Genomic DNA, 25,707 nt, shown 5'->3' with positions numbered 1-25,707 from the left:
CCGCTGCTGGCCGACGGGGCGGCGGCCGACCTGGAGAACCTCACCTTCCCCGTCAACCACGGCAGGTTCCTGGGGGCCGCGCTGGGCGGCGTGCAGACGGACCCCGGCGGGCGGGTGCTGGCGGCGCGGGCCCTGAAGCTGGTGTACTACCTGCAGGAGGACGGCCCCGCGGCGGCGGAGAGCCGGCGGTGGCTGGAAGGCTTCCTGCGGGAGTTCCCGTCGCAGCTGGCGGCGCTGGACTTCACCTCCGTTCAGGTAACGCGGGGGCCGCCGAGACCCCAAGTGCCCGGGCTGCCCCGTCGCCGGCGGGGACGGGGGACGGGGGACGGGAAAGGCGGGACGGCCTGCAGGTTGCGTCGGTGCCGGCATGGTGTCGGGCGTTGCATGTGCGTGCGTGTGAAGACCACGAAGAAGAGTGCAAGTCCTTCATCTTCTCTTTCCTTGTTGCTTTAACAACAGGTGACTTACTTTACCTCGCTGTCCAGACAACAGGAGTTTGAAGGAAATGCCAAGAGCGTGATCCCACTCTTCTCCGTCACCTACTTCTTGACCATAACCTTTTCAGTCGTCTCTTGCCTAAAGTAACATGTCTTCTCTAAGCTATGGATCAATGAGAAGTGACCTCCGCTCTTTACCTTGCCTAAATTCGTTTCTGCTCTTGTCAAGTGAAGTCGTTCTTGAACATGCAGACTTCACGTGACATTTAATAATAGGCAAAATGTATTTCTTCGCTGTTTCTCTCCTACTTGTGCGCATTTCCTAACTGCTGAAATGGGGTTCGTGATAAGCACCAGACGCATACCTGAGCAAGCATTCAGTTCAGACATGCACAGCTTGAATGCTAGTATCCGTTCGTCTGTTCTCAGAAGCCATCAGTCATTTCTGTAGTCCCCGCCTCGTAAGAGTCCTTTTTGTAGCTGATGGTTTTGACACTATTTAAACAACTGAAACAACCCCCTGCTCTTTCTCTTTTTAAGAGGTCTGAGGTGCTACAGCACCTTTGGCACTGGAAAACACTATGCCAAAGTAAACGCTTTTAATGATGAAAGGGTTCTACTTTACCTTATGCAGGAAGGGGGCCAGAAGTGTTGCCTAGCCAGCCTGGCAGTGGCAAAATTCTGCATAAGCACTTCTGTTGAACAAAACTTACCAGCTCAACTTGGCATACCCAGTGGAGACATTCACCAAAAAAATGCATAGAAGTCAAACAGAAAAGTTGTCATTTGGGCAGAGGGAAGGAATAAGTGGTGCTATTGCTAAGGTTATTCTACTACTTTCTTGCTTATCCTGCCTGCAAGATGCTAATTCTTTGTAAAGGTCAGTTAAAAAGGGGAAGGAAGCAGGGGAGGGAGGAGGAAGTATACCATGTTAAAATCCATTTACACTTTTTTTTTTGCCACCTGCTCGGTTAAGGTACAGATGAATGAGCACTAGCTTCATAGATGACTGCAGGTCTGGGTACAGCTTTAGGTATTCTGCTTGCTAGTAGAGTCTGAGCCTTACCTGCTGTCCACAAAGAACTTAGCCTGCCCTTTCTTTGTGCTGGTGGAAGGTGAACCATTGTACGTTTGACAACTGTACGGCAGTTTTTGTGTGCTGTGCTTGAGAAAAAAAGTTCTACTCTGAGGGTGGGCTTACTGGTTTAGCGCTTGCATCAAGCATCATGCCCATGAGGCTATACAATTTCTGGATATCAGCTGCCTCGCATATGGTTGGTTGTGAGCGCAGACAGAGCAAGGGCAGTTCCACCAACACACGCTTCTTGCCTCGGAAATGAGATTCTCTTAAAGTTCAGAAATAATCTACAGCCTGGAAAATATTACTAGTCAGGCAAGAGGCAACTCTTTACCCCCTCAGTGTGGTGTGAAGTCTCCCACTGAGAGCATTTCATGGGGAACCCACGAGCCAGCCCTCGGGGGCATCTTGGCAAATGGCTGGTACCCAATCTGTCTGCTGAGAAGGCTTTTCTACGCAGCACTTACTGCCTGGGAGGTGCTTCTATGCTACACCAAGAACGAATGTGAAAGGAAAAAGCTGAAAATTCATAATTTTTTGGGTCACCCTAAATCTAGCCTCTCTCTGGTAGCGCTTATGTGCCTTCATTTTGCCAGGATGCAAAGATCAGTACACATCTTTACTCTTAGGTATATAACTGCCCAGCAGTAATAATTTATTTAGCAGCTCCTATATAAATTAATCTTGTCCAGTGCTCACACCTGGGAGGTCTCTTAGCAAATAGCAGCTTTCATCAAGAGTTCCCTTCACAGACAGGATATTGTTGGTATCTGTGCACTTGTCATGCCAAACACCTTGCTGAAATATTTGACCTGTAACTAAGCTATTCCTTAAAATATTTTCAGACTGAGCTGTATAAGAAATAATGTCTGGCTTGCATGCTGTGGAGTGGTTTCTGCCGGTTTAGCTGTGTTAAGCAGCTTTGGATTGATGCTCTTCTGTGGAGTGCCATTTGTGGTCACTGTAGCAAATGCACCATTTCTTATTCTGGGTAAGTAGAAAAAGCGAGTCGGTTTCAGATATGAAGAGAGGAGTTAAAACAACTTGAAGGTGTTAGTCTTTTATGATGTGAGCGTCAGATCATAGGCAGTTCCATCCTGCAGTGAGGGGAGGAGACACCTGGAGGTGCAGCCTCGCCTGTGCTCCTACAGGTGGGTGAGCCGCTCAGCTCAGCGTACCCACGCTGGGACTGGAGCTGGGCTCTGCCAGAAGGGCAGCTTTTCCCAAAAATCGATGCCTGCTCTAGTTCCAGTGCTATGGCATGAAAACTATAAATAAGAGGGTGGAAAGGTTAGCACTTCGGGCATTATCCTAGCGTCCCTGGTAATTTAGCCATGATGACTAATCATTTATTTAACTAGTGCTGATACTTGAGGTGAGCTCAACTGGGTTCTGTCCCTGCATTCCCCTGTGTCATCCCCTGCTGTTTTCTATAGGCATACTCTAAGCATTTACATATCTTATTAGCTCTGGATAAGTTTGTCTACCCCAAAACAGTTTGTTGTTAGTATTGTTCTATGGGACTTCTGAATTTGTCAGCGATTTAAGCAGGTGCAGAGGTCTTCCCCAAATCATCCACCTCTTGACCACCTCTTTTTGGGGTACAGTGAGAGCTCCCTACTTCTCTGCCATTAGTCAGCCTCAGGGTAGCTCAACAGCAGCACCATGGAACATGTGCCCAGTGTACAGCTCATGCTACGCTGGCACTGACTCAATCCAGTACCTGTATTACGAGGTGAATATGGGAAGCAAGTTACCATAAGTTTTTGTATCCCATTTTGAGAATGTAGTCTTTGGTCAGATAAAATTGGGCCTGAATACAGTTTAAGCAGTGAGCAGGACTGTCTGTAATTTCAAATAAGTAATCCGTCTCATTTTGTTAAGATGTGAAATTTTCTCTGCAATATAATGACTGTGTACTAAACCGTCTCCTTTAGCTATACAGCTGAAGTGATGCACCATTCATGCAACCAGCTCCCCCCCAAAAATGCAAGGAAGTTAGTATCATTGCATCACAGTTGCACAGGCTGCTTGACAGCCAGTGCTGAACTTTCCAAATACCATTAGGTAACATTGCTGCAAATAAATTACTGCTTTTAAAATCCTTATCTGGTCTCCTACATGATAAATTCATGTGATCTTTTCTTGGTCTTGGTCTCATGCTGAGGAAAGCACATGCGGGTTGATAAAGGCTTTGCGTCATACTAGATGTCTAATGCAGATGATCCCTAGGGCATGCATTGTTTCTTTGTTTCCTGCATAATTCAAATGCATTTTGTATTTGCTTTTGGTTGCTTATCAATTGCAGAGGCTCTAAATTTCAGAAAGACCCTTTTGTATACCTGGGTGACATGGTTTAACCCCAGCCAGCAACTAAGCACCACACAGCTGCTCACTCACTCCACCCCATCCAGTGGGACAGGGGAGAGAATCAAAAAATGAAAAAGTAAAACTCGTGAGTTGAGATAAAGACAGTTTAATAGGACAGAAAGGAAGAAAATAATAATGATGATGATTATAATAATATGACAATTGGAATATACAAAACAAAGGATGCACAACGCAATTGCTCACGACTCGCTGACTGATGCCCAGTTAGTTCCCGAGCAGTAATCCACCCCACCCTGGCCAACTGCCCCCAGTTTATATACTGGGCATGACGTCCCATGGTATGGAATATCCCTTTGGCCAGTTTGGGCCAGCTGCCCTGGCTGTGTCCCCTCCCAACTTCTTGTGCCCCTCCAGCCTTCTTGCTGGCTGGGCATCAGAAGCTGAAAAATCCTTGACTTAGTCTAAACACTACTTAGCAACAGCTGAAAACATCAGTGTGTTATCAACATTATTCTCATACTAAATTCAAGACATAGCACTATACCAGCTACTAGAAAGAAAATTAACTCTGTCCCAGTCAAAACCAGGACACAGTGAAGGGGCTTAAGCTAGTCTCTTCAGATCTTGATAAATAAAATGCAGACTTTTGTCTTCCTTGCATTAAAGCAAACAAATTATCAGTACATTAGGTTAATTGCTTTGAAGCCTGCCTGCTTTCTGGAATCAGCCTGGCTCGCTGCCATCCAGTAGTACCTTTTGAGATGCTGCTGAATTCCTCTCTGCATGTCTACTGGCAATTGTCTGTTCAGGCAGCAGATAGTGATGTCATCTATTCTTTTGTGCTTAGCTGTATCATCTGTGTTGCTCCTCTATTCAGGTGGTCTTGCTTTCCCTTTTTGTGTGATTAATTTTCAGGGAGTAGAAGAGTCCTTGATAGAGTAACATTGGCAAAATACTGAAAGGTCTGTGATTAAAATCTCGAGAGTTAGCAGGGCTGAGAGAAGCACACTGGCTCTTCCTTTTTGAACTTCAGCTCACTGACTCTCGTGTTTTAGCAAAAACTAGCCCAGGACCCAGTCTTTCTGGCAGGGTTTCCCAGGACTGTGGGGGGTAGTACATGTGAGCGCATCATTATAAATGTGAAGATAAACAAATAATAAATCATGAATAAATACTGAAAGATAAACTGGAGAGAAGATAAGTGGAGAGCAAAGAGCATAAAAAAGCAAACCACTGGAAAACTGGGATCACTGTTGTCCCATGTGATAGCAACTGTTCTCCCTGTCTGCTGAAGGCAGAGCAAGAAATTATTGCTCTAATTTGCTGCAGTGATGAAGAAGAGATTCCAGAAATAATGGGGGATGCTTCCTGTGATAACAGTAGTTGAGCATCAGAAAAAGCGATGTATTTCGATCTATGTAATCTACATCACCAGACACCTGGACAGCAGATACAGCACTCTCGTCAGAGATGGACTAGGTGTGCTCAGTCCTTCAGCAAAGTAGGGTGAGGTCTCAACAACCCATCAGGTCACCAGGAGTTTCTGAAATGTAATAAATTCAGCTACACACAAAGGTTCTGTTTTCCTGTATCTGTTCAACTTGCATCAGCACTAAAGTAATGTTCGTATCCTAACTTTCTTTTCCAAAATTTTATGCAGATTTAAATGTGATTAATTTTGTACTTTTATTGGGTGGTAGTGGAAGCTGCCACTTGCAATGCAGGGTTAACTTTTTCTCTTCTTGCAGGAGTTGGTGTTGATGACATGTTTATCATGATTGCTTCCTGGGAACAAAGTTTAAGAAAAAAAGAGAAATCTGATGTTAAATCTCTGCTGGCTGAGACTTACACAGAAGCAGCACTTTCTGTGACTATCACCACTCTCACAGATGTTTTGGCCTTTTTCATTGGCGTCTGGACTGCTTTTCCATCCGTGAGATCATTTTGCCTCTACACAGGCACTGCTTTTGTCTTCTGCTATATATATACCTTGACCTTCTTTGGGGCAGTTATTGTATTAAATTATAAAAGGGAGCAAGGAAACCGACACTGGCTAACTTGTATGCCTGTGGGAGTAGGTGAAGATCAGGCTGAGAAGTCCTGCTTGTACAATGTTTGCTGTATAGGCAGCTGTTCTGGGCAGTCATCTGAGGTAGAAACCAAACAGCCAGAAAGTGAACATCCAATGAGCATATTCTTTAAAAAGTATTATGGCCCTTTCTTCACAAATAAATGGATCAAGCTACTTGTGGTATTGCTGTATGGAACATATTTGGGTGGCAGTATTTATGGATGTACTCAGATCAGGGAAGGCATTGATCTTAGAAATCTGGCGAGTGATGACTCGTACGTTATTCCATACTATGATGACGATGACAAATACTTCTCAGCATATGGACCCAGGGTCATGGTTGTCATTACTGAAAGTGTAGATTACTGGAATGAGACTGTTTGTCTTGTCATCGAGAACTGCACACAGAATTTAGAGGACATTTCCTATGTAGACAAGAACTTCACAGAGTCATGGCTGAGAGTATACACAAGACTTGCCAAAGAAGGTTTGATAAATATAAGCAATAAGACTCTTTTCATTAAGAACTTAAGTGTGTTGTTCAAAATTGTTCCCAGTTTTGAGTGGGACATTAACAAGACTCAGGATAAAATAGAAGCTTCACGTTTCTTCATCCAGACGGTAAACGTGACTTCAGCCATTGACGAGAAGAATCTTCTCAATCAGTTAAGAGAGACGGCCGAGCAGTGCAGTATTCCATTAATGGTGTATCACCCAGCATTCATCTACTACGATCAGTACCTGGTAATAGTGCAGAACACTGTTCAGAACATTGTCGTTGCTGCCGGGGCAATGCTCGTCGTCTCCCTTTTGCTTATTCCCAACCCATTGTGTTCATTGTGGGTGACTTTTGCTATAGTTTCTGTTATAGTTGGTGTTGCTGGTTTCATGACATTTTGGAACGTCAATCTAGATTCCATATCCATGATCAACCTGGTTATTTGTATAGGGTTTTCAGTAGATTTTTCTGCTCATATTTCCTATGCCTTTGTTACAAGTGGAGAGTCATCAGCCAATAAAAGGGCAATTGAAGCTCTGTACCTGCTAGGTTACCCAGTATTACAAGGTGCACTTTCTACTATACTAGGAGTAGTTGTCCTGGCTGCAGCAAAAGCCTACATCTTCAGAACATTTTTCAAGATCATGTTCCTTGTTATTTTGTTTGGGGCTCTTCACGGTCTTGTTTTTATTCCGGTATTTTTAACCTTTTTTGGAAACTTTGGCAGATCACCCCACAATACCCAATCTAAAAAGCTAGAGCTTAGGTTTAGAAATGATAAAGATTGTCCGTGACTAAGTTAAATGTAATATATTTACTATATGTTGATTAAAATACAGTGACTTTCAGGGAATATAAGAAATGAAGAAAATGAAGGTCAGAAAAGTAAATACAACAGGGAAGCAAAAGCTTCAGAAAAGCCAGGTAAGAAAAATAACAGAAGAAATGAAAATGCACAGAATGGATTTGGATTTCTCATTTTTGTGTGTGCTTGACTAGCATCTTGTCAATGTTGTTAAATGTTGTTAAATATTTTTTTATTTGTGACTTATTTAGTGAATATTATAAACACTGACCATGGCTGGCATGAGCTTAATGGACTATGTTACAAGTTTGTCAGGCAGTGCATGCAGGAGGGAAGAATAACTCCTACTGGTTTGCCTTTCCTGCCTGTTTACCTTGGCCCAACACTGAGCCTGAAGACAACTTTCCCCCAGGAGGCTCAAACCTGGAGGTTTTACAGCAAGATTACAAGAGGTCAGGACTACCTCAGACTGCAACAACTCATAAGCCTTCAGGAGACAAAGTCTGCTTGGGCTTTTAATGCAGCACGAGAAACCCTTAGGGAAGGCAAACTGACTCACATTTTCTGTTCACATCTGTCTTTCTGTAGTGTCCTGTTCTCTTGCTAAGATTAAACATTATGTAGCTTTAAGAAGATTGTGTGTAGCTTCTGTTGGCTGCAGTCTGTGAAGGGATATGCTGTAGGTGACTGAACCTGTGTGGACCTCCTGGGTCACCACCATGGAAGATGCTGTGCCATGGCATGACAGGGCAAGGATTCATTAGAGGGAATCAACACCCGATTGAGGACGAAGTGAAAAAATAACTCAGGTTTAAGCCGGTCAGTCCCAAAACTATAAACCCATATATGACTGTCTTTATCAGTGACAACCCATCCTGTGATGCAGTGATAGAGCAGAGGACCTTTCACTGAATAAGAGCTATGAATATATGAGGTGGTCTTTTAAGCTGTAGGGACAAGACACTGGATGAAAAGACAGTACATAATTTGTCACCAATTTAATGAGCTACCTGTTGGAAATCAAATGAACAATAGTAACTGATGTTGGCAGTTTTGGAGAAATTGGTCTAGGAGTTACTAAAGCATTCGTTCCAAATCTGCAGCTGTGGAGTGTTTCTTCTGAGAGATGAGAGTTTCTTTCTGTGAGAAAGCCAGGGACTGCCTCTGTTCCATGTGGATTTCTGACCAGTTGCATGAGACCCAGTAGACAGGGCAGAATCCTTCTATTTCCTTCATGATTTCTCTGTTTATGGGGACAATGGACTGGAAGTTAAGTCACTCAGAAATTGGTAATTAATTTCCAGGACAAAGTGGAAGTACTGATGCTAATTTTCAGAGGAATCATAGTCTAAGGCATTAAATTAATTCCCATTTAGAGTTACTATGAAAGCTACATAACAAAGCTCAAGATAAATCAGTGTCAGCCAAGAAAACTGTGTGCACAGTTACTCAATATTGGCTCAATCTGGAACGCAACAAAAGCATTTATCAAAGAACACTGGCAACTTTCTGTCCAAAAGCCATTATTAACAAAGTTGCCACAAAAAAGAAAATTAAACCCCAAAACTTCTCAAAAAATTTTGATTCTGTGCACACCCTCTCAAATTGGAAAAAAAGTGCCAGAGACCACATGGAGTTCACCTGAAACTTTGCTATGAATATATGAATACTATATGTTAGTAGCTCAAATACTACAGTGATGGCTGAAAATAAAACCTTTAGAGATATGTTAGTCTGAAGAGTAACAACTATAGTCATCATTAAGACACATTATATATCCCTCCCTTTGTAAAAGCAAAATAAAGTCAAGCACAAAGCTGTTTTTTGGGGGAATACTTAACGTGCATAAAACCAGAACTACACCTCAGCTGATAGGTCTTTCCATATGTACTTTTGTCCCTAGGTCCTAAAGCAATAGGCTTTTTTTACTTTGTGGAGATTAAAACAAACAAAACCACCAAATGCCCTACCATCCACTCCTCTACCTACAACAGCCTGAGAATTCTTACATTAAATTCTCTGCAAAAAGTATCCTGACCTTTACTGCAAATTTCTATGTCCAGAGAATGTTGTGTTTCCTTCTTGTTCCAGTTTTGATACTCAAACCAAATCTAGGTGTGTTGTTTCATCACTAAGGCAGCTGAATATTCTACTGTGAAAGTAGCTAAAATGGGTAAATGTTTATAAAAAAAGTTACAGGTCTTACAACACCAGAGTTGGAAGAGCAAGTTTTGTTCATAGAAGGAGAAGCAGTTCTTGAAAGAGTAGTCAAATGCTGAAAACTAGCATCAGGCTTCAAGGAAATCTGCTCCTGAGGTGGAAGTCAAAACCCAGTACTACCGCAGCCCATATAGTATACCACTGAATCTCAGCCAGCAGCATTAAATTTCCTGGACAGGGCACTAACCACAAAGCTAGATTTAAGAAAAAACAAAACAAAACAAAAAACCCCAACCCCATGCACCAGAGTCCCCCATTCTCCCATTAAATCCTTCAATGTCCATATTGGTGCTTTTATTATGGCAAATGATACAGCCATTTCTGCACTGATGAAGCTGCCAAAGGAGCAGATGATGCACTCCCATTGGCCCACACCAGAGGAAGGCATTTTAATAAACACTAGATAGAAGGAACAGGAGTCACGCTCTGGGAAAAAGAGAATGGAAATCTACTTCTGAGGGAAGCGGAGCGAGCAGCCTACTTAAAAGCGGGTACTCTCACGTCTTGCCCTGTTCTTTGACCATGTTTTAGAAGCAAAAACAGCTTTACTTGCTTCTAGGAAAGGTTTCCGAGCAGATCAAGAGAGCAGACAGCTACTAAAGGCTTGATTGCTCTATTTTCACAGCCAGTTTAAGGGATCAAGATTTAGAAAACTTGTGACACTTCAGCTGACTCAGGTCATCACACAGTACGAAGTGGATGGAAAGGCCAGGCCACATCTTCCTCTGGAAGTTTGCATTTTCTTTGTATTAATCTTGACGGCAGAATTCTGGCATAAGTCAGCCTCAGGAGCGCAGAAAATTCAGAATCATGCCCAAGTTTGAAGTTCTTATGTGCCACTGTGCTTGTGACCAGTTTAGGGCTATTTAAAAAGCAAAGTCTGTCAAAGCACCTAGCTTTGTCCTGCTTTCAACAACTTAAAGGGAACTGAGGTTATTCTCACTGACTGATGCTTGGAAACTGCCTTTGTGGTCTCCTAACTCTGCCCAATAATTACGAGGGGGAATTTCAGCTCTTAGATGCACCCAAGAACACCAGAGGTCAAACCCAATGCTTAAACAGACAAGTTTCTTTTGAAACCCCACAGATATTGCATGCACACAACCATCTAGGTATGACAGTAAACTTCATTAACACCTCTGCCATTAAGTTGGCCAGAAAGCAAAGATACCTTTTACACTTGGTGGCTGATGTCTTAACAATCTTCTTTCATGACCCAATGAGATACTGCCTTTTTTTTTTTTTCCTGAGACTGTGCTCATTTCTTCTTTGCATGTAGCAAGAAGCTTTTGAATGAGAAAAATAAGTTAGACCTCAAGGACTTACCCCCCAAACCAGATCATTCAATATAGATTTTAGTGACTTGAAAAGTGAAAAGTTTTTTTGCTTTTGTTTCTAAATGCAGGTTCACATTATTTAGCGGGAAAGTTCCCATTCAAGTCCAACTACTGAAGCAGTGATTGAGAAAAAGGTCTAAATTTCTAGGGAGAACATTCCCTAAGAATCTAATTACAGAGTGCAATTTTGCCATCATTCTTAAATTTATTTACAAGTTTAAATGTTTTATACACCTCAATTTACATAATAGGGAACTTGTTATTACATTTTATAGCAATTTACAGTGAATAAAAAGAAAACCAATATGCATAATTAAAATTAACCTTTATTACTCCAAAAACAGATGCCAAATATGCAGTATATTTATGTTTCTGTTGGCATATTCCTAGAATGCATGTACAACTGTAACTAGTCAGCCTAGACATTTGGTATACTGTTTTATAACATTTGGCAGTTCTCCCACACTGCACTGGGATGTCACTATAGTAAGCTGACAAAAATAGGCAAACAGAAAATTACCCTGATTTTGAAAGAAAAAAAATGCATGTGCTCTTACTAAAAAACTAGGTTATAATCAAGCATTACACTCAGAAAATTCTAAAATACCATGTTACTTCTAGTTTTAAGTGTAGCTACCAATTTCCATTCACATTTATTGGCACCAGCCCAACTATTTTAATGTCCAAGTATGGTAACTTTCAACATTAATATGCTAATAAAGGCCCTCTCTGCAACAGAAGTTTATAGTCCCAAGAGTCTACAATTAATTGTGCAGAAAGATTATGATCAAGATGTGTTATTCCTAAAAACCAGTTCCATGAGATCAGAAGAATACTGGCATATAATAGCTAGCAATTACTTCCACTTGAGTGGAAACTGCTTTTCTTTTTTTCAAAAACTTCTTATCTTAGAATTTCCAGACGTTTCTGTAAGGGTCGGAAAAAAAGCTTTTATTTCCCTACTTCTACTGTAGAACAGAACTGGGAATGTTATTTGAAACAACACGTGCTTCAAACATTTTCTGAACTACTCTTTAGCGAGCAATATTGCCCTCTTTGAAGAGATTATTTGTTGGATTATCAAACGCCCATACACAGTATTAGTAGAAACTAGTTCTGTAGAATCTCCAGCAGTGTAAAAGCACTGTCAAAGCACTGTTATCCATCTACTGCAGTAATAAAAATTCTAAGAATCTTGTCAGCAGCACATCAGAGGTTACAGGTATTTCTCTTATCCCTGCCACAGTTCTGCCCAAAACATGGTCCAAAGAGGCTTAGACATGTTTAGCCTGTTATTTTTGCACTAAAATTTCTCTCCCAGCCATACATGTGTGTATTTTAACCCCACGAGCCCTGAAAACACAATCGCTAATGTTTTTGTCTAACATGGAGCTCCCACAACTCACTTTAATAGAGATGCACTGTCTACCCGCTTCATTCTTAGAGATGTTTTGTTACATTTCTAAAGAAGTCTTCTTTAAAAGTGATCTCTAGCCTCAAACAGAGCATGAGCATTAGACTACATACTATGGTTTTGCAAATCTGTCACTATCCATAAAACATTCCATAGCACATATTGTGGGGTTATCACTTCAAACGCACATGTAGCGGCACGACCCAGGAAGCTATGCCAAAACACACCAGTATATCTGTATGTTTTTCTTCTCAGCTTCAACACATTTGACTGAACCAAAATGCTGACTTCAACCCTGAGATTTATCCTTCTGAATAACTTCTTGTGGGAAGAGTATAGGGAGCAGAGGATGAGGAACTTGCTTTATTTTGTGTGTCTTACTCTGATGAGACACAACAAATAGATGAGTAACAGAAGCTCACAAGAGACAGAATAATATTAAAGTGTCACTAATGCCATACACACATCAGGAAGGGAAAAAAAGGCTATGCTGCATAAGACTACTGCATTGCTAGATGTACATTCTTCAAATTACCAGTTACTGTATCCCAGAAGTTATCATCTTACTTCTAGTTTTTTTCCCTCTAGAACAATTTGTATTTCTTTGGCATCCAAAGTCTCATATTTCAATAAAGCTTCTGCTAAATTCTTGTGTTCTTTTGCATGAGTCTTCAGGATGTTCTTTGCTCTCTCATATGAGTCCTAGTATTAAAAAAAGGTGGAAGGAGATTTTAAGACTTTATAACAAAAAAACCAGCGAGATGCCACTTTAAAAATTGTTCCCAGGTAAATACAGCTTGAAAAAAAACCCAAAACATTTAAAGTTGTGCCTTACATTTAATAGCTAGCACAGCTCCTTTCTCATGAAGATTTAAAATCTAGCTGGCATAATTAATAAAACAAAACCAAAAACAAACAACAAAAAAACCCAAAAACAAAAAACCCAAACAAAAACTACCCTTTATACCACCTTTGCATTTTGCAGAAGTAGGATTAAAAATAAAATAAAATCCTGAGACAAACCTTAGTATTTTTACATATGACTTAGAAAAGACTTACTAGATTTAGAAATTTGCTGATTAAATTAAATATATTTGATTTTACATTATGAGCAGTGTTACAGCATTCAAGGAATGTTCCTCACGTAAGCTTTTTAAAAGCTTATAAAACTCTCAAAGTATTATGTACTTTTAGAAAGCTGAAAGCTACCCAAGAAGTTACCAGTTGCCACAAGTAGGTGCACACTGCCAGCATTACCAGCTTCAACTTTTAGTTCTACCTAGACAGTTCTTACATGACCAAGTCAGTTCAAAATATGTTAATTGTTTAAGTGTTATGATATAAATAATTCTCCTGCCTGTACCAAACTAATTCAGATTACCAGAACAGTGATCTGGAAGTTCTGTGATTATCAAGTATTACAAATTTCCCTAAGCATCAGATGCTGATCACTGTGAGGAAAAGGATACTTGAAAAGGCAACTCTCTGATCTGGTATGGCCATTCCTGTGATTCTGGACAAAATTATTTAGCTGCAAGTTACAAAATATTGGAGTAACACAAAACATTCACATCTGTTCTAAAAAAATTTATAGCCATACTTTTTCTCCTATGAATTGAATAGGCAAAATACAAATCCTGGCAAAATGTAAAAGGAAGTGTTAAAGAATACATTAAAGAACCCAACACTACCAACGTGTTTCTCACTACTTGTGCATGACAATCACCAAAAAGTTTTGATATGCAGAGATTCAAAGTTGCAGCTACATTAAATACTTGGGAATACTTCCATCCACCTGTGTATTTTCACCAGTGTACATCAGCAAACTGAATAATCAAGTATGCTGATGCTCAACTCATCTCAAAATAAATGTATCAGAGTGGAGGGGGAGAGAATCTTACCCGTAGAAGTGTTCTTACTTCCTGTTCAATTGCAGACTGAGTTTCAGGGCTAACTTTCCCTGTATCGGTATAGGTCATAACACCAAGCTAAACAACAACAACAACAACAAAAAATCTTGTCATTGTTGCAGTACACATAAAACACTAAGAAATTCATCACCTATTACCTCTGTGTGCCGACAAATAAAATCATTAATCAAATGCTTGCCAAAGTGCTTGCAACAGAAGCAAAACAAGAAGCATATTCATCAACTATGTAGTCACTGCAAAGTCCTATTTCAACAGGTCACAGTATAGATCCTGATTAAGCATTTTCTTAATTAAAAAAACAAAACAAAATCCCTAGACTACTAACACTTGATGGGTAATAAAGATGACGAACGAAGTTTCTTCAGAAATCTAGAAAACTCAACGTTGTCATCCACCCCCCCTCTTAAAACCCAAGATTATCCTCAATTCCAAAATCCTTGGTTTTATTATAAACATTTTCTGCAGACATTAGTAACTTCCAAGGTAATTTTGAGGTGAAGATCTTGCAAGTTAGTTTTTAAACTGTCAAATATACATGTTTTCTAGTTGAGTCCTCTATAGTAGGGCCAGTCATAAGGCTTACTTTCTTTTTTGCCAGAACTACTTAGTCTCCGTGATCACTGACAGCCAAATAGGCATTTAGTTACAGAACAGAACATTTCTTTGTACCATATAAATATTTAAGGATTGATGATACTACCTTTTCACTCATTCCAAACCTAGTCACCATCAGTTTTGCAATTTTAGTAGCGTTGTCAAAATCACTGGAAGCACCTAGATAGCAAACAGATTTAAATTATGTTATTGAAACCAAGTTAAACATGCCAGTGCACAAGCTTTGATCAAAAATTCTTTTAACTACCAATCAGCTGACCTGTTGTGATGTGATCACTTCCAAATATGAGTTCTTCTGCTACTCTTCCTCCCATACAGACATCCATCTGTGCAAGCAACTGGGATCTAGTTTCACTCCATCTGTCGTTTTCTGGGAGCAAAGATACCTGTAAGATACAGAACTGTGGTCAGGTAACAATAAACAAAAGAAATACTGAAATAATCTAAATAATATTCTTGTTTATATCCAAAGCAGATATAAAGGCTTTTATGCAACAATGTAAATACTCTGGGCCTCCTCCTAGTCTACACACTCATCAGATTTGCTTGGAGGTACTTAGTCTACCAGGTGAAATAGCCTCCTACGGGCCATGAGCACCACAAAATTAAGCAACTTAAACCTACCACCAGAAGAAACAGAACAATCTAGTCTATCCATTTATCCTTATTCCCTACACTTGTACTAAGCACAAGTCAACTTGCCCAGAGGATTCAGGCCAATGATTTTCTTTAACTGAACACATTAATTTGGATAAAGCTCAACAGAAACAGACATAGTAGAAATATTTTTCTGTTCAAATGCTTGGCAGCTAAAGGCAGAATAGAAAAACTTCAGGATATCTATGCTAGAAACAAGGTAGGTAACTGATTAGTTTTAGAAAAAGTCACATTTGACAAAGAACATCTTGATAAAGGATGTTTGTGTTAAAAGTACAGTTGAGAAATGCTTCCATTTTCCAGTCCTTTAGACATTCTTCAAATTTTCACTGCTGGGTGCTATTTTAACTGCAGCAGAATCAAACATACTTATATTTCTTTCCTTGTATATGTGAACTATTATATTAGCGTATGCTATTTTATTTCAAATTGAAGGAAGAAAGCTTTCTATCACACAGAAAAGATGACCAGCGAGTTTTCCAAGAGATTGCTCATGAATATTTCACACACTACAATATGCATTAATGTAATTAAAACAAATAGCATTGTTGGCAAAGTCCTCAACAACACTAACCCAACATAAAGTTCTAGAAATACTCACATGTCCAAGTGTTGTTCCTCGTGTCATGATTGTAGCCTTGTTGATCGGCATTGCATCCTTAGTATAATATGCAATGATAGCATGTCCAGATTCATGGTAAGCAGTGATGGTTTTGTTTTTCTCATCAATTTCTACACTTCTACGTTCAGGTCCTTAAACAGAGGAACATTAAATAAACTTTTTGTACAGCTGACCACCACGATCCACACATTACGTACACTCAAACAGAGCATAAAGTTGCTGAGGAACAGCATGCAAACAAAATTAACACACATTCATTAAGTGCAAAATGTTTACACATAGGATTTTAATGCCTAAAATGGACCTCAATATACTCTACAGACAGGTTGCTTTTAATGGAATAGATTTAAAATGCAGTCTGAGTATCTGAGAAAATTCCACTTCTTCTCTCCTATATGAACAGACCAGATTTTTAGTGTGTATGTCTCAGGTGTTTAAGTTTTGTGTTATCACATGACAAGTTAAACAGAAGTTCCAAGTTTCTGGTTGTTCATTCTGTCCTTTCCTTTAGGAATAAGTAAGGGAAGGGTAAGATATCAAGCCTGTGTCTTCCTCTAGGCTGAAGTACAACATGCAGCGTTTTTGATAAAAAGTATCAAGTCTTAAAGAATGTATTCCATACTAGATTTTACATAATACTCTCCAGTCTCCAAAGGTTCTATTCAGAATTAACTAACAGGAGACTTATTTATTCTAAAAAAACAAACCAAACAAACAAAACCCACCCAAAAAAACAATAAACCAAAACCCAACAGCATAAAAACTTCTCTCTTTCTCTATAAAAGTCTTAATCACACAAGAAAACCCCTGTGTACTGCAACATATATGTATGTCTTTTGTATAAAATCGTACCCATTAGAATTTTGTCCTTAGAGAATTCTAGTTCTTTCATGGTTACCATATCTTTTCCATCAACAGCTGCCTTTAAGGCAGCTTGATTTACAAGATTCTCAAGCTCTGCTCCAGAAAATCCTACTGTGCCTCGTGCAATTATTTCTGGATCAACAGCTGTGGGGAAAAACAAACTTGTCATTAGGGTCCATGTTGCTCCTGAAAAAGCTTGTAAAATGAAGAAACATCAAGAAATTACTGAATTACAACCAAGAATCATGTTCTACTAGAAATAATGCATCAAACAAAAACTTTTCAGCTTTAGAAGAAGTGAAGCCGAATTCTTAAGACACTATGAACTGTTGGGGACTAGAAAGAAACACTGCCTCAGAAAACTGTCGAAACAGTACATACTAGACAATTTTTTGTGTTCTTTACTGAGACACACGGTAAAGCCACAATCGCTGATGGCATAAAGGACTAATACATGAGTGGGCTGATCCAGGATAAAAACTGCTACATAAAGAGGTATTACAGTAAAGTATTTACTTACATGGGTCATACTTTATTTTATTAAGGTACCACTTCAGAATTTCTGTACGACCTCTTACATCAGGCTTGGGAACAGTAACTTGCATATCAAAGCGACCAGGACGTATTAAAGCACTAAGGGAAAAGACAATTTAATACATCAACTTAAAATGCTGCAGTAAACTGTTACTAACATATACAAGGAACAAAAATCCATCTGATATTTCTAAAGACAACTACATAAACTATGTCTGGTGTACAGATGCAAAGAATACATTTTCTTATCTGTCTGTAAAAAGACAGATGAAAGATGTTTATTACCAACCCTTTTTAAAGGTTTTTTTTGCATTTGAAAATTTGCATTGCAAACAAGGAATGCAACTGGTCAATTTAAGCAGAAAAACTTCTAGAAATTTTAGATGCTTAGAAGCATGTTAATTATTTGTCCGTATTTCACTCAACAACCTTTTAAATGCCATAATTGGTCCATACATATTCTTTTTGAGAGGGGGAAAAACCCCAGCTATAATGCTGTAATACTTGAAGATTATCACAAGCAACTTCATTGTTGTTGCAGGGTGGGGTTTTTTGTTGTTTCTTTGTTTTTTAATACATGCTCTGTAAAAATGATCAATACAATATACTCACTTATCTAACGCTTCAGGGAAGTTTGTTGCACCAATAATAACAACACCTTCATTAGGTTTAAAGCTGGATGGAAAAAAAAAAAAAAAGGGTGAAATTGGGTTTTTTTGGGGGGGAGGAGACAGAATTTACACCTTTTTTTGTCAATAACTACTTCTATTTCTTATTTCAGACTACCTCAACTGGCTAGTCAAAAACAAGCTATCAAACCATAACGTTATCCACAAATGACCACATTTAACCCAGCAACTGGTTAAAAACATGCCCTGATTTCACACTTGAACTTCTCCTTTAGATACATAGCCAGCCTAAAAAACTTGAGAAATTATTTAAAATAATTGCAGCTATTGTGCTACTACAACTCAGAAGCTTCTACATTCTTTACAGTAAGGCCATTAATGCTACTGTTGGCAGTACTAAAAAGTGGTCATAAAAGCATCTGAAATTTGTACCCTTAAAAGCATTGCAAAAAATAACGAAAAACATCAAAGCTGTAAAGGAAGAAAAATTCACCCAAATATTCAAAATACCAGTCAGTCAAGCACTTTCTGTGCCCTCAGAATCCATATATTTACCCATCCATTTCAGCAAGAAGTTGATTAATAGTCTGTCTTGAATAGGGATGCATTGGAGATTCAATTCTCTTGCCACCAACAGAGTCCAACTCATCAATAAATATAACGCATGGTGCATTTGCTTTTGCTTCCCCTGACAAAACAAAAATAGCAAGACACTTCAACCACACAAAGGAACAGACAGTGTATTATGTAATTTCGGATTCTACTATTTCTATTACTCTTGGATTATAAAGTGTTCTATGAGACATCACCAGAACTGTCTTGATTTTAGCCTAAAAAAACCAAAATATATATCTGAAATGAAGCAATACAAAAAGAGAAGCAAGTTTCTTCATCTCCACTTATCATGCTACAAGAAATTACTAACAAAATAGATTAAGAAATTTGTTGTATTTTGTATCAACTCCCTACAACATTTTATTTTATAGGCTTGGGCAGACAACATTCACTTATTAAATAAAAATAATATGAAATGTGACAGGTCTAAATGTTAACTTATTTTAATAGAACCTGCTTGTTATTTAACAGTGAAGACCTCACCCTCAAGTTTACAGGTATTGAAAACAGAAAATAAAAACGCAATAATAAACTTTAAGACCATCAACAGGTACATGCATACCAGGATGCAACTCATCTCACCCAGCTAGACATACTTGTAACATTGATATTAATGTACAAGTCAGTCATCTAAACTTCTGTAGTCAACAGAAAGAAAAGCACATTTTAAGGTACAACATGTGTTACATTTTGCATCCCTTCCACGTGAAGCAAGTCACGTTTTCTCCTACAAATGCAAACTACTTTCTACGTTGTATATGCCTGACACTATCAATCTTCCATTTAAGAGAGAAGTGGAATTCCCTCCTCTCCTGATAATACTTATTTGCATACTTAAAATAGAAAGCCTCTTCTGTGAAAGTTATCAATCTAAACACTAATTTTAAAAGTTTCATTATAATGCCCTGGGCCTGTTGATGGGGGTGAGAAAGGAAATCTCCTCTTAGTGCTACACTGTGATGCTGTAAAGCTCTAATTCAGATTTTTAAAAAATTACGAAAATATGAGGGAAATAATTGAGAAAGTTAATGCTATTTTTTATCCTAAATTTACAATTTCAAATTTACAATAATTTACATATGACTAAGTAAATTACAATTTTAAATACTCCATTTAGTTTATAGGACATGACATTTCTAATTAAATTACTTCTCGCTGGGAATGTTGTAAACATCAGTTATAACTTTTGCTATAATTTCATCTGATAACTAGCAGGATTCTACAGTTAATTGATGCTCACAGAATTATGAGATTTACCTACACAGTTAAAAGTTTTATTTATTAGCCTCATACACTACTACTTTCCAGTAACCAGAACTGTACCTAATCAAACCTTGTAAACAACACTGAATACTTAATCTCGCACATAAAAAGATTTCAAAACCACAAGTATTTAACTTACTGAATAGGCTTCGGATGCGACTAGCTCCTACACCAACAAACATCTCATCAAACTCTGATCCAGATGCATAATAAAATGGAACATCAGCTTCACCCGCTACAGCCCGTGCAAGAAGAGTTTTACCAGTACCAGGTGGTCCAACTAACAGAATACCTATAAAGACAAACAAAAAACCCAAACAACAACAAAAACACTAAGCCCACATATTACACAGGTACCATTTCTTCCATGCATTAGAAGAAATAATTTACACTTTGCGTCAAAAAGCTGTTAACATCCCATTTCAGATACTGTTCCTTACTTGCAGTCTGAAGAAGCTTCTATAACAGATCTAGATACACTCTAATATGTATTTAAACAACAAAGACTTGCAAGACTATCTGTTTCTACAGAAGCCTGAAGTATTCTGCGAAATCACTGTTGAGTTCAGCAGCTGAATCCCTAACAGTGTCTTCCTCAAACTGACATTCTCCTAGCCGTTTCTGAAAGTGGAACTTTTTTTTTTTTTAATTAAATGATTCCAAGTAATTGTCTTTAAACAGTGTAGAGCACTAACAGGATAGAGACTTACCAGGTTTACATATTTCAGATTCATTTGACCTTCTACTATGATTAAGCTTAATCATCCTTTTAAATGAAAACATTTGTTTCTGAACTGTCTATAAAGCAGCTAGGAAGCACTAAAGGTGCTGAAAGCCACAAGGAAGAAATAAAGGCCTTTTAAGAGTTCAGTTACATAAACCCCCCTGCCTTTCAAGATAAAGAACTACTATATATTAGTTTAATAACTAAAGAAGGTACAGTAAGTTTTGTCTAACCCCAACATATTCATTTGCATAATACAGGTTCTTTTTTGGACATTTTTGCATTATCTTGGGTAAGTTCTCAAGACTAAACTTACGCATCTTTCTTGGATGAGAAAAGGTATAACAGAATTAAAAGAATTGGTGATAGGAAGCTATTAACTTTAAAAAAAAGATATCCTTATAGAGACAGTTAAAGGAGCAGTGGAAGGAAGGGGAAGACAGACCTCAAAACCTCTGAGCTACATAAAGTACTACTCAAAAAGGCATTAACACCAATTATACATAATTTTATCAGTAAGTAATTTTTTAATACTATGTTACATTCAGTGACAAAGCAAAAGAGTTTTTGTAGTTCAGTACATCATCTCTAAAAGGTTTCTTGGGACTTCAAAGAAATATTGATTCTTAACCCTCTAAATAAGGCTGCTAACAATTATAAACAGAGGTTTGATTTTTGAAAGGCTTTCTGCCTGGAATCTACAGTCCACTGCTTTGCACTGTCATAGCTTATTACCCCTAATGCTATTATTGAATTTCTACAAAATGTAAGATGTATCCAGGCACCTTTGCTTCTTCTATCTGAATATCTCAGATACCTCAAATGCTCTGTGGGGATAGGCAGCAATGACCAATTTTTACACATGGGGAACCGAAGGTAAGACAGGAAGCATGCAACTTAACTACCGTCACCCCAACTCTTAAGTACCTCATTTAAGAGTATCCTTTAGTACAGAAGATTTCACAACTCTCCTTGAAGACTCATTTGTTCCTCAAATATTTTAAACAAACAAGGAAATCCACTACCTATGCCTTACATTATTTCACTATTTTTCCAATACAACAGTAGTATTTAGGCCCATTTTGGTTATATGCTTTTTTGATTCCCTAACTGAAGGAAAAAGTATTCAGAAGCTAGGCTATAAATTAGTCATTCAGTATAGAACTGAAGCTACAAAGATAGCCATGGCTACATATGATTTTCACTTCTGCTGAGCAATGATTCTTACCTTTTGGAAGTTTACCTCCTAGTACAGTAAATTTATGCGGGTTTTTCAAGAATTCCACAACTTCTTGCAATTCCTGTTTAGCTTCTTCAACCTACACATTAAAAACATGCCACAAAATATAACTAAGCATTTATAAAATACTGCATCTTTTTTTGTAGGTGGGTTTTGTGTTAGAGACTAAGTCTCTAATTGTGTATTGACCAAAAATATACAACAGAAAGAAAAGATAAAAAAAGTGTACAGAATTTCTGTGGATACTGAGTGTCCATTAGTTTAATTCAACCTATATCCTAGAATTGTTCACAGGAATCAGTAAATACTAAAGTTTATAGTACTGAAGGAATAACCAAACAGTTAAAGACCAGATCTGACCAACAAGATAAATACAGAATCAAAAATTCTACATCAAGATACTAGTCTAATTATTTAAAAAGAGATTAATTGTATCTATTTGTCCAAGGGGAAGGAGAGGGGGAGGTCCTCATTTTGCCACTGACAGCCAAAGAACAGTTGAAAAAAATAAAGCTATCTCATCAGCAGTGACATGCCCACTACTTTCTGGGAATCTCTGTATCTCCTGTCCTAGTATCAGTACCATCTCTTTCGAATATCTAAGACAGAAACGATTAAATGGCATTACCATCTTCTTGTATTGGTCAATTTCTGCAAAAAATAAATTAACATGGATACTTATGGCCTGCCTTTTGCTATTCTAGCCTTTAAAAATGCGATTCAACAAGTCAAGAGTGCACCTTTTATAACGCATTAAATGCCACAAAGATATAAAACAGAACAATTGTGGTTAAAACTCTCCTTTATCTTGGAGCAGTCAATATGTATAAGGCTTCAGTTCATACAACGAAGTTTCTTGAACAGAGTAAGACATTCTTCAGGCTCACAATGATTAATTAAGCAAGAACCCCCACACACTTTAATTTTGAACTTACCCCTTTTACATGTTCGAAGGTAACATTTTTCAACTGGATTGGATCAACTGCTGCATCAAAGATACTCGATGTTCGAAAGCGTACTAATAGCAAACAGCAGATGATAAACAACAAATTTACACATGAAGTCATTTCATTCCAAGACTGAACTTTGCGCTTGAATCACTTGAATGCATACCATTAAGCCACTAACTTTACACCTGCCCTTTTAAAAGGGCAAGTTTCCATTTACAAGTGTCCAGCAAGAATAATATTTAAAAAAAAAAAAAAAATCTTTAAAATATCTGCAATTAATTCAGTGATGCAAGAGCTTTTCAGTCATTTGTAGTACAGAAAACCCTGCATCCAAAAGCACATATACAAAGCCAGAAGTTCTCCCTCAGTGTTTCTGCACATACCCTAACGTTCTTGAGACCCAGGTGATAACAATTTAATTTGTGCTAAATCTGTTTGAAGAAACAACACAAGTGAAACAGTGCAGAGAAAAAAGTTAACTAACCAGCATCAGAAAAGGAACCTTTGCCAGGTAAAAATGATGAATATATAGCAAGATAAAAACAAAGAACGAAGAGAAAGAAAGAAAGCAAACGTGATCTTCTTAAGGAATCTGTAAAAGAAAACAAAACAAGTTTTAGTACAGGCTGAAATAAACTACTTTCTGAAAGCAAAGACAAGATATGTGAACTAAAACAACTTACCAAGTGTTTTTTGCAGGAATACTTGTGCTTTCAAAAAGCCTTCTGCAAAACCAGTTTTAAAAGCATCCTGGTGTGCCTCTGGGATGTTTTTTGTTTTCATTAGCGTATCTAAGTTTTCAACATCAATTCTTCGCTTTCTCAGGATAAAGCCCTAAAATATTTTCCACAGCAGTGTTAGTATACACTAAGTTGTGATACATAGTTAACTTACTACCTGGCCAGCATGGGGAGGTGAGGCGGTGGGGGAGGCATATAATTTAGATGCTATGGGGTTAGTCAGGCGACATGGGGCAGTAGCTTGAGTGTGGAACCACAACAGCTCCAGCAGGGGCACCCTGATTTTTGCTGAACAGGTCAGGTTCAGAGCCCTCCTGGATCCCAGTTCCAAACAGAAAACACAGCCTAAGGCAGATTTGTACACAGCTAGCTTTGTACACTGGATTCAGTGGGAGGTATTAGCTTAAGCATTTTGCATCTTGAAATCAACTTAAATTATTCCCAAATGCAAAATATCTTTTAAGTATAGTTTTGATTGAGCTTGATCAAATGCATCTCATATGCCCTGCCAAATTTAAGAATAGCACTGCATGGAGCTAGCTCTGGTTTATCTTCATCCACTGTATACCTAGTCCACAGATGAAATAAACCACATATGCTTAGAAGGGGAGAGTTCAAAGCTAATTTACACACACAATAAGATCAAATGCTTTAATTAGCCTGACTTCTGTACAACCAATTAGAAGCAAACAGTACCTAGGTTAACTTGGTTTTGTTAAGTGCTTAACTATCCAGGCTTGGGGTAGCAATCTGCTGAATTAAGTATGTAAGTGAGTTTGTAACCCATAAAAATACCAATTTTAAATTTTTTATATCTTAAAAATATACTAGCCACAAGTCAATCTATTCTTAAAACATCAATCACATGCTGAACTGCTTGAAAAAATACACATTCTTCTATGTTAAACTAGCTGTATTTCTGTTTAAACAAATACTTCATTTGACTCCAAGCTGTTTTTAACAAAGCCACGCAAACAAAACATGAAGTTTTATTTCTAGAGTTCAGAACCATTTTACTCTGAAACTACTCTCCTAAAAAATTCAAATGATCTTTATATTGAGATATAAGAAGCAAATCTGTGTATTAGTAAGAAAAACACTATGTTATCATTAGGTCAAGTTTTAGAATTAAGAATTTTTTTCACGCTAGTGAAACAAAACACCCTTGGTAAATCGTAAAGATTCATTCAAGAGAAAGAGATAGTCTGAATAAGCCCAAAACAACTTCATAATGTTACCCGTATTTACCTTCAAAAGGGAAGAAAGTGAATTTTTTGTTTCTGTGAATTGTTCAGATGTTGACTGCAGACGTCTTGCTCTTGATCTCAAAGTCTTAAAGTTCCGTGATTGTATGTAAACTTAAAGTAGTAATAAAAAATAAAAAAGTTAAAAACAATCCATTACTACCACTACAAAAAAAAAAAGGCCTAACAAATTTCAGAAACTATTATATGAAAACAACTATTGTGACTGAACTGAATATAACGTTCCCAACATATCCACAGTAGAAACTGAAGAGAATTGCTAACAGCAATCTGTTTAAGATGCCTGACCAAAAAAGTTGTCCTGGTTTCAGCTGGGATAGAGTTAACTGTTTTCCTAGTAGCTGGTACAGTGCTGTGTTTTGAGTTCAGTATGCCAAGAATGTTGATAACACTGATGTTTTCAGTTGTTGCTAAGTAGTGTTTAGTCTAAAGTCAAGGATTTTTCAGCTTCTCATGCACAGCCAGTGAGAAAGCTGGGGGGGGCACAAGAAGTTGGCACAGGATAGAGCCAGGACAGCTGACCCAAACTGGCCAACAGTGTATTCCATACCATGTGACGTCACATCTAGTACAGAAACTGGGGCGAGTGGGGGCAGGGAATCACCACTCGGGGATTAACTGGGTGTTGATCGGCAGGTGGTGAGCAATTGCACTGCGCATCATTTGTACATTCCAATCCTTTCATTATTGCTGTTGTCATTTTATTAGTGTTATCATTATCGTTTCTTCTTTTCTGTTCTATTAAACTGTTCTTATCTCAACCCACGAGTTTTACTTCTTTTCCTGATTTTCTCCCCCATCCCACTGGGCCGGGGGGGGGGGGGGGGGGGCACGGGGGGGGGGTTTTTTTCGTGGGGGGGGTTAAA

General features: G+C 38.4%; 2 protein-coding genes across 2 annotated transcripts in view; one reads left to right on the top strand and one right to left on the bottom strand.

The window, feature by feature from the left end:
* PTCHD3 (patched domain containing 3) overlaps positions 1–7,372 on the top strand; it is a 7,923-nt gene extending 551 nt beyond the window's left edge. Inside the window, exons 2-5 of the mRNA XM_010562889.1 lie at positions 66–255; positions 460–581; positions 2,361–2,506; positions 5,595–7,372. Coding sequence (XP_010561191.1) covers positions 66–255; positions 460–581; positions 2,361–2,506; positions 5,595–7,210 — 2,074 coding nt within the window. The 3' untranslated portion in view covers positions 7,211–7,372. The remainder of the gene's footprint in view (positions 1–65; positions 256–459; positions 582–2,360; positions 2,507–5,594) is intronic.
* A 5,164-nt stretch (positions 7,373–12,536) lies between these two features.
* Positions 12,537–25,707, bottom strand: part of YME1L1 (YME1-like 1 ATPase) — a 22,690-nt gene continuing 9,519 nt past the window's right edge. The window contains exons 5-19 of the mRNA XM_010583490.1: positions 24,825–24,934; positions 23,520–23,670; positions 23,321–23,428; positions 22,822–22,904; positions 21,875–21,965; positions 20,062–20,214; positions 18,600–18,732; positions 18,028–18,090; positions 17,402–17,514; positions 16,870–17,025; positions 15,997–16,148; positions 14,998–15,124; positions 14,824–14,897; positions 14,094–14,180; positions 12,537–12,894 (exon numbers count right to left, since the gene is read on the bottom strand). Coding sequence (XP_010581792.1) covers positions 12,751–12,894; positions 14,094–14,180; positions 14,824–14,897; positions 14,998–15,124; positions 15,997–16,148; positions 16,870–17,025; positions 17,402–17,514; positions 18,028–18,090; positions 18,600–18,732; positions 20,062–20,214; positions 21,875–21,965; positions 22,822–22,904; positions 23,321–23,428; positions 23,520–23,670; positions 24,825–24,934 — 1,745 coding nt within the window. The 3' untranslated portion in view covers positions 12,537–12,750. The remainder of the gene's footprint in view (positions 12,895–14,093; positions 14,181–14,823; positions 14,898–14,997; positions 15,125–15,996; positions 16,149–16,869; positions 17,026–17,401; positions 17,515–18,027; positions 18,091–18,599; positions 18,733–20,061; positions 20,215–21,874; positions 21,966–22,821; positions 22,905–23,320; positions 23,429–23,519; positions 23,671–24,824; positions 24,935–25,707) is intronic.

This window comes from Haliaeetus leucocephalus, unplaced genomic scaffold (genome assembly GCF_000737465.1).
Source record: "Haliaeetus leucocephalus isolate CR32 unplaced genomic scaffold, Haliaeetus_leucocephalus-4.0 Scaffold0, whole genome shotgun sequence".
Classification (NCBI taxonomy): domain Eukaryota; kingdom Metazoa; phylum Chordata; class Aves; order Accipitriformes; family Accipitridae; genus Haliaeetus; species Haliaeetus leucocephalus.
The sequence above is the reverse complement of the archived record's forward strand: the minus strand, read 5'-3'. Positions and strand labels throughout refer to the sequence as shown.